Here is a 12,399-nt window from a genome sequence, read left to right as displayed (position 1 = left end):
TATTATTCATGTGAAAAAAATTACGAAGAAAACTAAGCAAAGAGATAACTTCTTTATCTCGCTGGAAAAAACGCATTTACGCATGTGGGGGACTTACAGATACCGTGCGCGCCGGAATACCCACTAAAAAATCAGCGGTACCCACTGTCTCTTCAGCGACCGTCTCGGGATCGCACCACACTCGTGGCAAGAGGGTTATCACCCTTCCGCCTTGCTATCCCGTGCAGTTACTTAGTCCAAACAACCATGTCCAGTAAGGACCTACCTCAATCACTACATGAGTGTGCCACCTCTTCTCGCTGTCGTCAGGCTGCCCCAGGCCCTCCTTCCATCTGCTAATCAGGGCTCGTTTAGCTAGAGCCAAGCAATGAGGTACCTAGATTATTGAATAATAAATAATATTATTAAAGCTTTTTTTTATAAAAAAAAAAAACAAATACTACAGCACGGATTATATTCCTTTACTACCTACTCTTCTAAAGGTATTACTTTTAATATAAGTAAATTTTTTAACAGGTTTTATGCACAGACCGACATAATATCATCCACAATAACATGTTGGACGCTATATCATTTACAATTTGAAATAATAAAAAAAAATGCTGTGGATAACTTTGTATTAGGTATGTGTTTTTTTTTTAAATAATAATTTAACAAGTAATTTCGCAATTCTATTCAAAAAGCTTTATCAGCTAGTAGTATAAAACAAATATATTGATACAGTTTATGTCTCGCTGATGAAGAAGAAAAGAAAAAAGAAGGTATATCGTGGTAACCACCAAAGTCGGTTGGACTGCGACATAACCTACATATGACGGTGGTATCTAAGGAGGTATCCAAGATGACGATTTACCCAATTAAAAAAATATATATGTACTAAGAGATTGACATGGTTTTTATACTTTTTTAATATATATGACAAATTTTATATTTTCTCTCATAATTATTGCCGTAAATAAAGGACTTAACCATAATGGGGCTTTAAATAAAGCCTAACCTGAGTGTAATTTAGCGAATCAGCCTGAACCATAATTAAAATGCTGAACAAAGAGCGTATTGAACTCGGTCGTGAGTCCTGTAGCAAATATGACCTATAAAGGTTTTGAACTTGGAACGCATTAAATCGGTTATTTACAGTACATTCGGTTTGAGCCAGCAACTTTATTGCTCGCAGCGGACAGGATAGGGAAGGACAACTTCGAGATAGCAGACATCGGAATTCCGCATTGGGATGCAATGGTTGTGTGGTACAAAGAAATTATGTCAGGCCGCGAATACAACTAAAAATTATTAATAATAATAAAAAAATCGTAGTCAGGTGTAATTTTTTATTTTTATAATATTGTGTTTAACATATTATGTTATGTATATAAACCCGTGTGGGTAGATATCACCCACTCGTCAGATATTCTACTACTAAACAGTAATTCTTAGTATTTTTAAAGGGTGAGTTAGCCAGTGTAATTACAGGCACAAGGGACATAGCATTTTAGTTTCCAAGGATGATGTCGTATTGGATGTGTAAGGAACGGTTAATATTAAATTACTTACAGCGCCAATGTTTATGGGGGTGGTGGTGACCAATGGGCCACCTGATCGTAAGTGCACCAAAGTGCAGGACCACCTACTAAATAAAAAAAAATAAAAAAAAATGTATATATCTGTTGTAATAGATTGGATTGGCTGTGAAATGACACAATTATACCAAGAATTTTCAAATCGTTAGAAAACGTATACTCTTAGATCAGTAAAAATAATACAAAAATACTATATGGAACCACTATATTATGTAATCTTAAGTAAATCAGCAATTTGTATATCAGTAATTAGCAAGAGCCGACATGACCCATTCAGTCCTAAATCCGGACAATTACCTCTAATTTTCATGAACTTAATTTGTTTATAATTCATCTCCAATAGAGCACGCTCAGTGGTGAAGGAAAACATCGTGAATAAACCTGCTTGTCTGGTTAAGGCTAAGAACTGACGGGGCGGTTTTCATCCGCACCCACCGCAGAACAGCTGTTTTATTTCAAAGATTAACGCGGATATCGCGGTTGCGGTAATTAGCCTAAAGTGCAACATGATTACTCTTCAACCCGCATGAGTTCCAAGCCTTCTCCTCAAAACGTAGAGAAGGTCTTAGCCCAACATTGGGACATTTACAGGCCCTTACTAAATTACTAAGCGTATATCTCTTATGTAGTAACTTATACCACACATTTAACGGATATTTAAAATGTAACTTAATTCTAACCTAAATATTAAACGTTGTCCCGACCTTAGTACTTAGTGTTAGAAGGATTTACATTACCGGTTATTTTATTAGGTATTTAATAATATAATCAGGAAATTAAAGGTAAATACAGAAACCATACAAACATTTTTTTTATCCAAAAGTAAATTGTATTGCACTAATAGTCGCAAAATAATGGACTATCCATTTATCCAGGCTTATTTAGTATTTTTGTACCTGGGAGGCGACAGTTGAATGTACTCTGAACCCAAATATTTTTAGTTTGTTTTGAACATTTTGTTATGTAACATTTTTTTTTATGATAATCAGTAGACGTAGAATTTAAGTGTGGTTGTCTGTCTCATCGATTTTCTTGATTTTTTATAAGAATCAATCAAGAGGCAGACATGTACGCATAATATATAGCACACCTTTTTTTTCAATATTTTGTGACGCTGTAAATTGACAAGTCCAAGGCAACATGCTTGGCAGACTATTTTTCTGTGGTCCTTCTTATTGTTTTTATCTTTAATTTTATTTTTGAACACAGAGAGTTCGCCATGTATGCTTTCGAGCGCTTACGCTTATTATGAGTATTTTAAACACACAGGTGAACAGTGTCACCTCGACTTAAGTTGAACTAGGACGGAAGATCGATTTCTCTGGTGTACGCAGCATTATATAGCATTTCATTGCTCATAAAATACCAGAGCTACAGAAGTACAAGGGGGCTAGTTTGTAAAGCAGCTATGTAAATAATTTATTTATAAGGTCAGATGATACATTTTACGTTCGTTTCTTATATCAAAGATATCTAAATAACATATATAAATAGGTAAAATGCCACTAACTGACTCACTCACTTACTCCTTTCGCGACTAAGACGCTTACTAAGAACTTTAATCATATGATCACATAGCTTTTAATTTAAAAAAAAATAAGTTTTAATTGTATGATTTTTTCCAGTAAGAAATCGGGACGGGCGGCTTGTAATATTACAAAGGGAAATAGGTTGTTTTAATTGATTTGTTACTTAAATGGCAACAAAAAATACAAGACAAGTTGAAATGAAACAAAAGGTGTCCAATCGAAATAATGTATTTTACATTTTTCAAAATCCATAAAATTTTAAATAATTACAATAATCATTTATCCTATTTAGTTTATGATTACAAAAATAGATGTCCTTACAATAGTTACAATTTCTCATTATATATTAACTAAATCTAATATATAAGGTATTTTTTGAATATTTAATATAAAATACATATTAATTTATCCTATATTTATATTTACAATCAATCACTCGCAACTTTATTAAGGGAAGACTTATATTAATTGACTTCATATTAATGAGGGATTAGCCATGTTATTATTATCATATAAAATACGTCATGTATGGAAGGTACCATCAGCTACCATCAGCTACCATCGGCTACCATCAGCTAACAATTCGAAATAAAATTAATTTCTACAGATACTTTATATTGTTGATCATAACACGCCTGATAAATAAATGTTAAGTAATGTATATTGTTTATTAAAAATAATTTAATAAAAACATATACTTAATTACAATTTAAAAACACAATTAAGCGTTAGTATATATATAGTCTGTGGTAAATTAAATCAATATAATCTATTGAAAGCTCATTATGTTTTTTTTTTTTGAAGTAAGTACTGTTGAATGATTTCGATTAAAATCAATATAATTTTAAAACAAAAAACGGATAATCTTAAAATTTTTAAATTCAAATCGCATTTGAGCGGTATGACGATCAGTTTTATTATTACAACAATTTATTTATTAATTTGCGACCTTAATGATAGCTTTGTCACACAATACGCTATAAATATATAATTAACCAAATAATTAACTATTGTAAATAATTTCTCCATTCTCCACGACAGAACTAAATTATCATTACTATCGGACATTTCTTTCCAAAATGTCAAACGTTAACCAAACAATAATAATTTTCTAAGAAAAAATTATTACTAAATATTTGAAACCATGAAATTAATATATTCAGTTGTCAATTTAAGTAATATATTATCTATATAAAGTAATTCAAATAAAACGTACGACTCTGGTAACGATATTTTGGTATTCCTAAAACCCATACATGCCCAGAACATTTTTGGGGCCGATTTTATAAATTTCCCATAATATCATATATGTAATAGTACTCAGCAGTTTTTAGCTCTGAAAGGGTTATTTCGTCAGTGGGATAAAAACGACCCCATGGGCAGATAAGGGTTAGGCTTGCTTTAATAAATCTTGCATATTTTAATTTCATATATTGTAAACAAAATGTATATTATTGGATGTTTTTAGAATGTAATGTGTTTAATTTTTTGATTAAAAAAATATATATGTTTTATAATATTTGCGGCATTATTATAAAATATCGGTTACCCTTGGCAAGCGCTGTAATTAAAATAATGGCAAACATTTATCAACATCATTAATTAAAACTAAATGAGATAATTCCTATTTGATTCTAAGCTGAATGCAATATTCGATAACTTTAGGTAAAGAAGTTTCTTAACCTTTCAACCCAAGCTATGAGACAATGGAGATAATAATATAGTATTAAAACAAAGATCTTACTTATAAATACTATCTAAAATACAGGTTTTATTAAAAAAATAAACATTTTTGACACTTGAAAAGTTATTACAACAATTCATGCATGCGCGCCATCTCATGACGGATAGCTGTACTACAACATTGCTTGTACATCTTTAAAAAAAATATTTTTGTTTTTCATTCATAACAAAGCAAAAAATTGCATTAATTGTTATAAACTTTGTAAATAGCACTACCTTTATGAACAAAAACAAAAATGTAGCCATATTATATTCTCCCATATAATTACCAACCACTAATTATTAAAAATGTTGGTAACAACCAGATCATTCGATGTCATTGTAAGGCACTTACACATTCGTATCTACATATTTTCTGGAGATTACTGTCGGTTATTTCCGACATCATCCATTTGTCTCAAGCGAGGCCTCGTTTCGCGACACATGGTGTTTAGAAAGTGGAGTCCCATCCTGAAAGGTCATCGGGTGGGGGCTCATCTGCGTCAGGCGGGTACTGGTCGAAGTTATGCGTGTCAATGGCTGATTTGACGACGGGAGTGATAGGAGGATCCAGCGTACGCTGAGCTAAGCCCTCCCAGTTGAAGCCATCGAACCATCTGCAATCCGAAACTTTAGTTTAGCAAAAAGTAAATGACGTTGACTTTATTCAGCGTTTTGAATTATTCTACGAAAAAAGTTATAAGTTGTCAAAATGACATTTTTAAGCGATTCGAAATTTAAAACATCAATGGTATAATATTACACTATATAGTAATATATTATGTAAAGTATTTATTTTAAACGACGTGATATGTATAGTATCAATTATTTATAATAACACTTACTTATGTTTCTGTATCTCAGTAATACCACCGCGCTGGTAGCCCAACCGCTCCGCAGGGTTGTCACGACACAGTTTCTTGATAAGATTGGCAGCGTTGCGCGTGATGCAGCGCGGGAACTCCACCGCGTCTATCCCCTTCAGGATCTTGTTGTACGTCTTCATAGGATCGGCTCCCGTAAACGGCGGGGAACCGGTCAGTAGCTCGAACATTAGTACACCTTGAATGTGAAAGGGATAACATTAGAGTTTTCTAAGTTTACTGTAATATAATAAATAAATGATAATATAATCCAATTCGAATTAAATGTTTTCCAAGAATAGTTTATCTCGCCCTAATTCCTTATAAGTTGCTACACAAACGATATAATTCTCAATTTTATCAATATAGGTTTAATTTTTATTTATTTTTTAAATTAATTCATTGTCACAGGCTTTGCCGCCTTCGTTTACATACAAGACTTGAATATAAATGTTTTATTTTAATTGAAATCGTTCTTACCTAAAGACCAATAGTCAGCACTGATATCGTGTCCCCTGTTCATGATAACCTCTGGCGCGACGTACTCCGGCGTCCCGCAGAAGGTCCAAGTCTTTCGGCTCGCTTGTAGTTTCTTCGAGAAACCAAAGTCTACTAGCTTCACGTAGCCTTTCGAGTCCAGCAGTAAGTTCTCCGGTTTGAGATCCCTGAAATATTAATATAGACTTAACGTTATATTACTAAATTTACCTTAACTTAAAGTTACATTTAAGTATCTAACATAAATAACATAATAATCGTTGAAATTTTAATTGTCGATTATTTCATTATTAACGTTTATTAGCGGTTGTTTAGTTAAACACTGATTTCACTCTTTCTGACATTACTGATTTGACATTCGAAAGAAGAAGACAGCATGGTTTATCTAACCACTCGCTAAACAATGTTTGATAAAAGTAAAGTAAAGTTCTCTGTTATTGTCCCACTGCTGGGCTAAGGCCTATCCTCTCTCTTGTGAGGAGAAGGTTTGGAGCTTATTCCACCACGCTGCTCCAATGCGGTTTGGTAAAGTACACATGTGACATAATTTCAATGAAATTAGACACATGCAGGTTTCCTCACGGTGTTTTCCTTCACCGTCAAGCACGTGATGAATTATAAACACAAGTTAGGCACATGAAAATTCAGTGGTGCTTGCCCGGGTTGAACCCACGATCATCGTTAACCTACGATCATCGGTTAACATTCACGCGTTCTAACCACTAGGCCATCTCGGCTTTTGTGCTGTTTGATAGTCTGATAGGCTTAAGTGATGTTTGATAAGTAAGCCGTAATTATTTTATTCATATAAACGTCATTAAATAAAACAATACAATACTTAATTCAGAACTTGTAATTAATCAACTTTTTATTTTAATTTAAAAAATGTATAAATTCCTAAGCCTGACAACAAATCAGAAATGTTGAAATTTGTTTGGTATAACTTACACAATTCATCTAAATTCGAAATGGCGAATAGTCACTGATTGTATAAATTTGCATTTATACAACCAGTGATCGAAAGTCGTTTAATTAACTCAACTGGATTTGTATACAATATATAAATATAGACGAGAAACAAATTTTACAAAAAACTTAAAGCAATTTAAGTTTAAATTGAATTTTGGTGACGAAATAAAGTTAGTTTTGTTTATATATTTATAAACGATACAAAAATTTGTTACTTCTTTTTGGGTTAAAAAATGGCCATTTTTAAGGAATTACTAATAATCCTATTTACCCCTCCAATTAAATGTACAGTTTGATAGGAGTGGGGACGACAATAGTCCAAAAGATCGGAATCGAACCTGCGACTTTTACATCGCCAGGCGGCCCGTAAACCTATTGATGCTTAAAATCTTTTCTGCATACTATTTATTAAGTAAATAGAATAATAAATAGCAGGTCTTTATGTATTTATGTAAAGCGATGAAAAAATGTATTGAATAGGAAATATGTTAGGCTATTTTTTCTTATTAATATGAGCACTAGGAAAATTTATAAAGCATCAGTGTCAATCTTTACTGTTTGATCAGGTTTTATTCAGTAACGCATGACGTTAACAATTTACTTAAATGTAACGAACATTATTGACTTACAAAATATTGTTATAAGATTGTGATATGTTTATACACGTTGAAACCGTTTCACTAATAAATTACGTTTGTAATTGGCTTAAAGCCTGTTTAAATGGAGCGTTATTCCAATCTTGAGACATATGTCTGTATAAAATTTATTATACATGAAAAAACAATGGCAATTTCTTATGTTATTTGGTTAAAAGGAGAGGTATAATTCTCAGTTATGTCGCGTTATGTTATGTCTCATTCTATAGTTATTATCTATCAGGGTGAGGATTGGTTAATATTACGTATAGTTTAAATAACTAATATCATAGCGAATATAAAAAAGTACCTGTAAATTATATTCCTAGAATGTAAATAGTGGAAGGCCTCGACAACGCATGCCGTGTAGAACCGAGTGGTAGAATCGTCGAATTGACCTGAAATTAAAAAAATTATATATATAAATTAAAATGATTTTTGTTCACACGAAAATTCTTATAAAATCATAAGAACTTTGGGGATTCCAGAGAATTATTATCTTTTTAACTTCAGCATTTCATCTAATAAATAATCTAGCTCTATGCAATCGTTTTTCTCTCGTCCATATTAATTTACTTATTCACCTATCACACCATTTTCTTAAATGGAATTTTAGTTATCTCTGTCACTTACACTATTATCATATCATACTATCCCTTTCATTTAGTTCAAACGTTCTTTTATCATATATATTTTGCCTAAAGTAAAGACTTATTAGATCCAAAATTTATTCAGATACATACAATTAACGCTAATTTAAGAGTATAAAAAATATATTGACTTTAAAGCTTAATTATAATTTGTTAATATATAAAAAAAATCATTGGAAATTGGAACCCTTGTTGATATTTTTACAATTTTTGTATGTATGTCATAATAAAATAAAATTGATCTTACCTCTATCCCTTAAAATAGTCCACAATTCTCCTCCAAGGCAAGTCTCCATAAGCATATACAAGTATTTACGATCTTTGAACGTTTTATACAACTTCACAATGAATTCGCAGTTCATTTCGGACATTATCTCCTTCTCCGACATGATGTGCTGTTGCTGTCTCGTTTCAACGATCTGCGCTTTCTTCATTTGTTTTAAGGCGAAGGATCGACTGGAGTCACCTTGGATTTGCACAAGTTCAACTCGACCAAATCCTCCAATACCCAGTGTAGCGATGATGCGGAGATCGGACAACCTCAAGTTGTCGAACTCTTCGTTTAGTCTGAAATTTATAGAAAAAAAAACGTAATTAATACAAAATAAAACCCCAACCAGGTGATATTTTACAGTCACTTTTGATAGATTAAGCGATTTAATTAAATATAAAACAGCCATGAAGAACTAGTTTTAAAATCAGTAGTTTTTTACAGTACAGTAACAGCCTGTTAATGTCCTACTGCTGGGCTAAGGCCTCATCTCCCTTTTTGAGGAGAAGGTTTAGAGCTTATTCCCCCACGCTGCTCCAATGCGGGTTGGTAGAATACACATTTGACAATTTCAATGAAATTAGACACATGCAGGTTTCCTCACGATGTTTTCCTTCACCGTCAAGCACGAGATGAATTATAATCACAAATTAAGCACATGAAAATTCAGAGGTGCTTGCCCGGGTTTGAACCCACGATCATCGGCTAAGATTCACGCGTTGTAACCACTAGGCCATCTCGGCTTTTTAGTAGTTTTTAATCTTTATTAATTACATATAATTCATTTACACAAACAATTAAATTTAAACCTCCTACGTGAAAATTATCGAATACTACCTTCACGCTACTTATCATCATAATTTTTATATTTATTTTTAAATTATTTTTAGCAAAAGATTTATTAGTTCTTGGCGAATGTAAAAATATCTGCAAGATTACATTACAGAAACGAATACCTTGCAATGGTATGACTTTACACGGACCGTTGGTGCATATGTATGTTGCTTGTTTATTTTTCATAATTAATTTTGTCCAATTGAGTGCAGTTGTGATGCCCTCAAGGCAGTCGCACACTATTTAGTCTTCAAATGTCTTATAATAAATAGCTTATGCTTATTTGACGATTAAGGAAAATATTGTTAGAAAACAGATGTTGGATAGTCGTATCCACCAAGTCGAATTTGAGCGAATAATTTACCAAAAAGGGAGATCAGGTCTAAGTCCAGCAGTGGAACAATCGCAGGATGCTACATAAACGCAACTTAAGCACTTGAAAATATTTTTATCATATTCCTAACACTATTGTATAGTTTGTATAAAAAATATCTATATTGATTTAGTATTTTTTTCTGAATCGACTTCACATACCACATATACTATCCATAGTATCCACGTTATCGCATCAAGTATTGTGTTTTAGAGAGATGACAATAGGTGCGATAAAACCGCGGGACCGTAATTGTGGCTGATAATAGTTAACAGAAAAAAAAGTTAGTTTCTATGCCAAAGAGGAAAGTTAATAACGCTTCAGATTTACTTCCACTGTTCAATACTAATTTCTTATATGATTAATTATTGCAGAGACGAAGTTTAAAAATATACAATAATATGTAGCGATGATAGACGCATGATATTCACTACTATTGCAGGTCGGGGAATACACGATTTTCGCCCGCCGAGCACGCGATAAATTATGAGCAGAAATTAAGCAAATGAAAATTGATTAGTACTTGTTCGGGTTTGATCTTGGAATCAGTTAAGATTCTTGTCTTCTAACCACAGGGCCACGCGGCTCTTACCAGCTTACGGAGCATGTCCGCAAAAATTCTAAGTATATGACTTAGTCTACGTCATCATATAGTAGAGCAGCATTATAATTGACCCGACACGGGATACAAACGCAATCAGCAATATAATACGCTAGCAAGTGACGAGGCAGTTAGGCTAACTACCTTCTTTATGACAAGAAGCGTTAGATTAGGAGAGCCTTTATGGAATTTTACTACTCGATAAATGACATTTACTGTTTTATATGAATTTCTGGTTGAGCTTATTTGTTACGACAACTGTTGTATTTATTATTTTGTACATTAATATGAATATTAGATCTAGTTCGTGTAATCATTTAACCAGGTCAAAGTTTATCACGATATTAAATATTGGAGGATGAAATTTAGTTCATTGATGATAAGAATACGACAACAAAGGTGGTTCGAAATAGTTCTTACGTTTGGACTTCGTCGTACTTGTCTTTCGATCTCAATTTTCTTCTTCATGATTAGAATAAAATCTAATTAGCCATGATACATAAGAAATGACTATGATAAGTATCATAATACCATTAAATAGTTTTAGCATTGTGCAATCGTCATATATGACAAAACTGTTTGAAGTATTTTTTTTCTTAAATAAGAATAAGGCTAACAAATGGGCCACCTGGTGGTAAGTGATCATTGCCGCCATGTTATGTCCCTTGTGTACATTCACTTACCCTTCTAACCATTACACAACTGATGAATGGGTGGTACCTACCCAGACTTGCACAAAGCCCTACCACCAAGTATACCTTATTTTAAAACGTTTCTCGCAATTTTTTACTGATTCCTTCCTTCTATATTTGATTTGACAAAACAAATGTTCATTACAAACAAATATAACAGACATAACGATACAAGTACATGTTTTTTTTAATAAATAAATTATATTAAATAAGACAGTATGAATGCAGCAATACCTTTTGAATAGACATTTTTAGTGCGCTTTTTATAAAACAAAATCACTTACCGTAAAACAATTCCGAGTTTGCATCAACAGAAATTAAACAAAATTATATTTATAGTATAGACACATGGAAGACAAAGCTATGCCGAAAATGGTATCGATGTTTCTAAATTAAACATTAAAACAATAGCATTGTAATCACATTCTTTTGAAATCTATTGTTGTCCGTATCAAACGGTTAAGTTGTGGTGTTTTTGTGAACTGACATAAGAAGGCTTTTGACGTAAAATAAAAGACGGTAGTTGTAAATATCCAACAATATTCGGTCTATGAATTTAAAAAAAAAGAATGCGATATATTTAATTCATGCTCATTATGACATAGAACGCTTGGTAATTTATTTCAAGTATAAGACTTTCGAAATTATAAGCAATGTTGTTCTTACCTCTGTCTATCATCGCCCTCGTCCTTATATTTGGTTCGGATTTCGTCAAGAGAAGAAATCAGCTGATTGAAAGTCTCCCTGTCGATAACGAGACACGTGGTGCCTTCCGGCGAGTCACAGACAATGTTCGCCGTTCGAAGATCGTCTCTGAAAAAATAACAATAAATATGTTCAATTATTTTCTTATGATTTATGAATAGAACAAGGGCAGGGGTTTTTCCAAACTCCTTAATTTTATTTTAAACGGTAATGCAAGTCGTATTGAAGGATATGCAGATTTGTTTTAGATGAAAATTCTTTTTTAAATAACAACGTACAAAATGATATACGAATGTGCCCAATAAATCTTTAACATATTTATCAGCTAACAAAACAGGTTGTCAAAACTTTTATTAAATACCATACTAAAAATAGAAGTCATATTGTGTTAAATAGAATGAAACACTTTCTAACGTACCGAACATTTGCAGGTTCATAAATTTTAATGATCCAAAATATTACAAACCTTATATTGCTTTC

The 12,399-nt window shown here is 32.4% G+C and overlaps 1 protein-coding gene across 5 annotated transcripts in view; it reads right to left on the bottom strand.

Annotated features, from left to right (window-relative positions):
* Positions 1–3,320: 3,320 nt before the first annotated feature.
* LOC126771824 (cGMP-dependent protein kinase, isozyme 2 forms cD4/T1/T3A/T3B) overlaps positions 3,321–12,399 on the bottom strand; it is a 146,234-nt gene continuing 137,155 nt past the window's right edge. For all 5 annotated transcript variants that reach the window (XM_050491932.1, XM_050491933.1, XM_050491934.1 and 2 more), the window contains 6 exons: positions 11,881–12,027; positions 8,691–9,010; positions 8,104–8,191; positions 6,172–6,356; positions 5,674–5,890; positions 3,321–5,445 (listed from right to left, as the gene is read on the bottom strand). In XM_050491932.1, the coding sequence (XP_050347889.1) occupies positions 5,280–5,445; positions 5,674–5,890; positions 6,172–6,356; positions 8,104–8,191; positions 8,691–9,010; positions 11,881–12,027 (1,123 nt within the window). In that variant the 3' untranslated portion in view covers positions 3,321–5,279. The remainder of the gene's footprint in view (positions 5,446–5,673; positions 5,891–6,171; positions 6,357–8,103; positions 8,192–8,690; positions 9,011–11,880; positions 12,028–12,399) is intronic.

The sequence above is a fragment of the Nymphalis io genome, chromosome 11 (genome assembly GCF_905147045.1).
Source record: "Nymphalis io chromosome 11, ilAglIoxx1.1, whole genome shotgun sequence".
NCBI lineage: Eukaryota > Metazoa > Arthropoda > Insecta > Lepidoptera > Nymphalidae > Nymphalis > Nymphalis io.
Note: the sequence above shows the minus strand (reverse complement) of the source record. Positions and strands in the feature narration are given on the sequence as shown.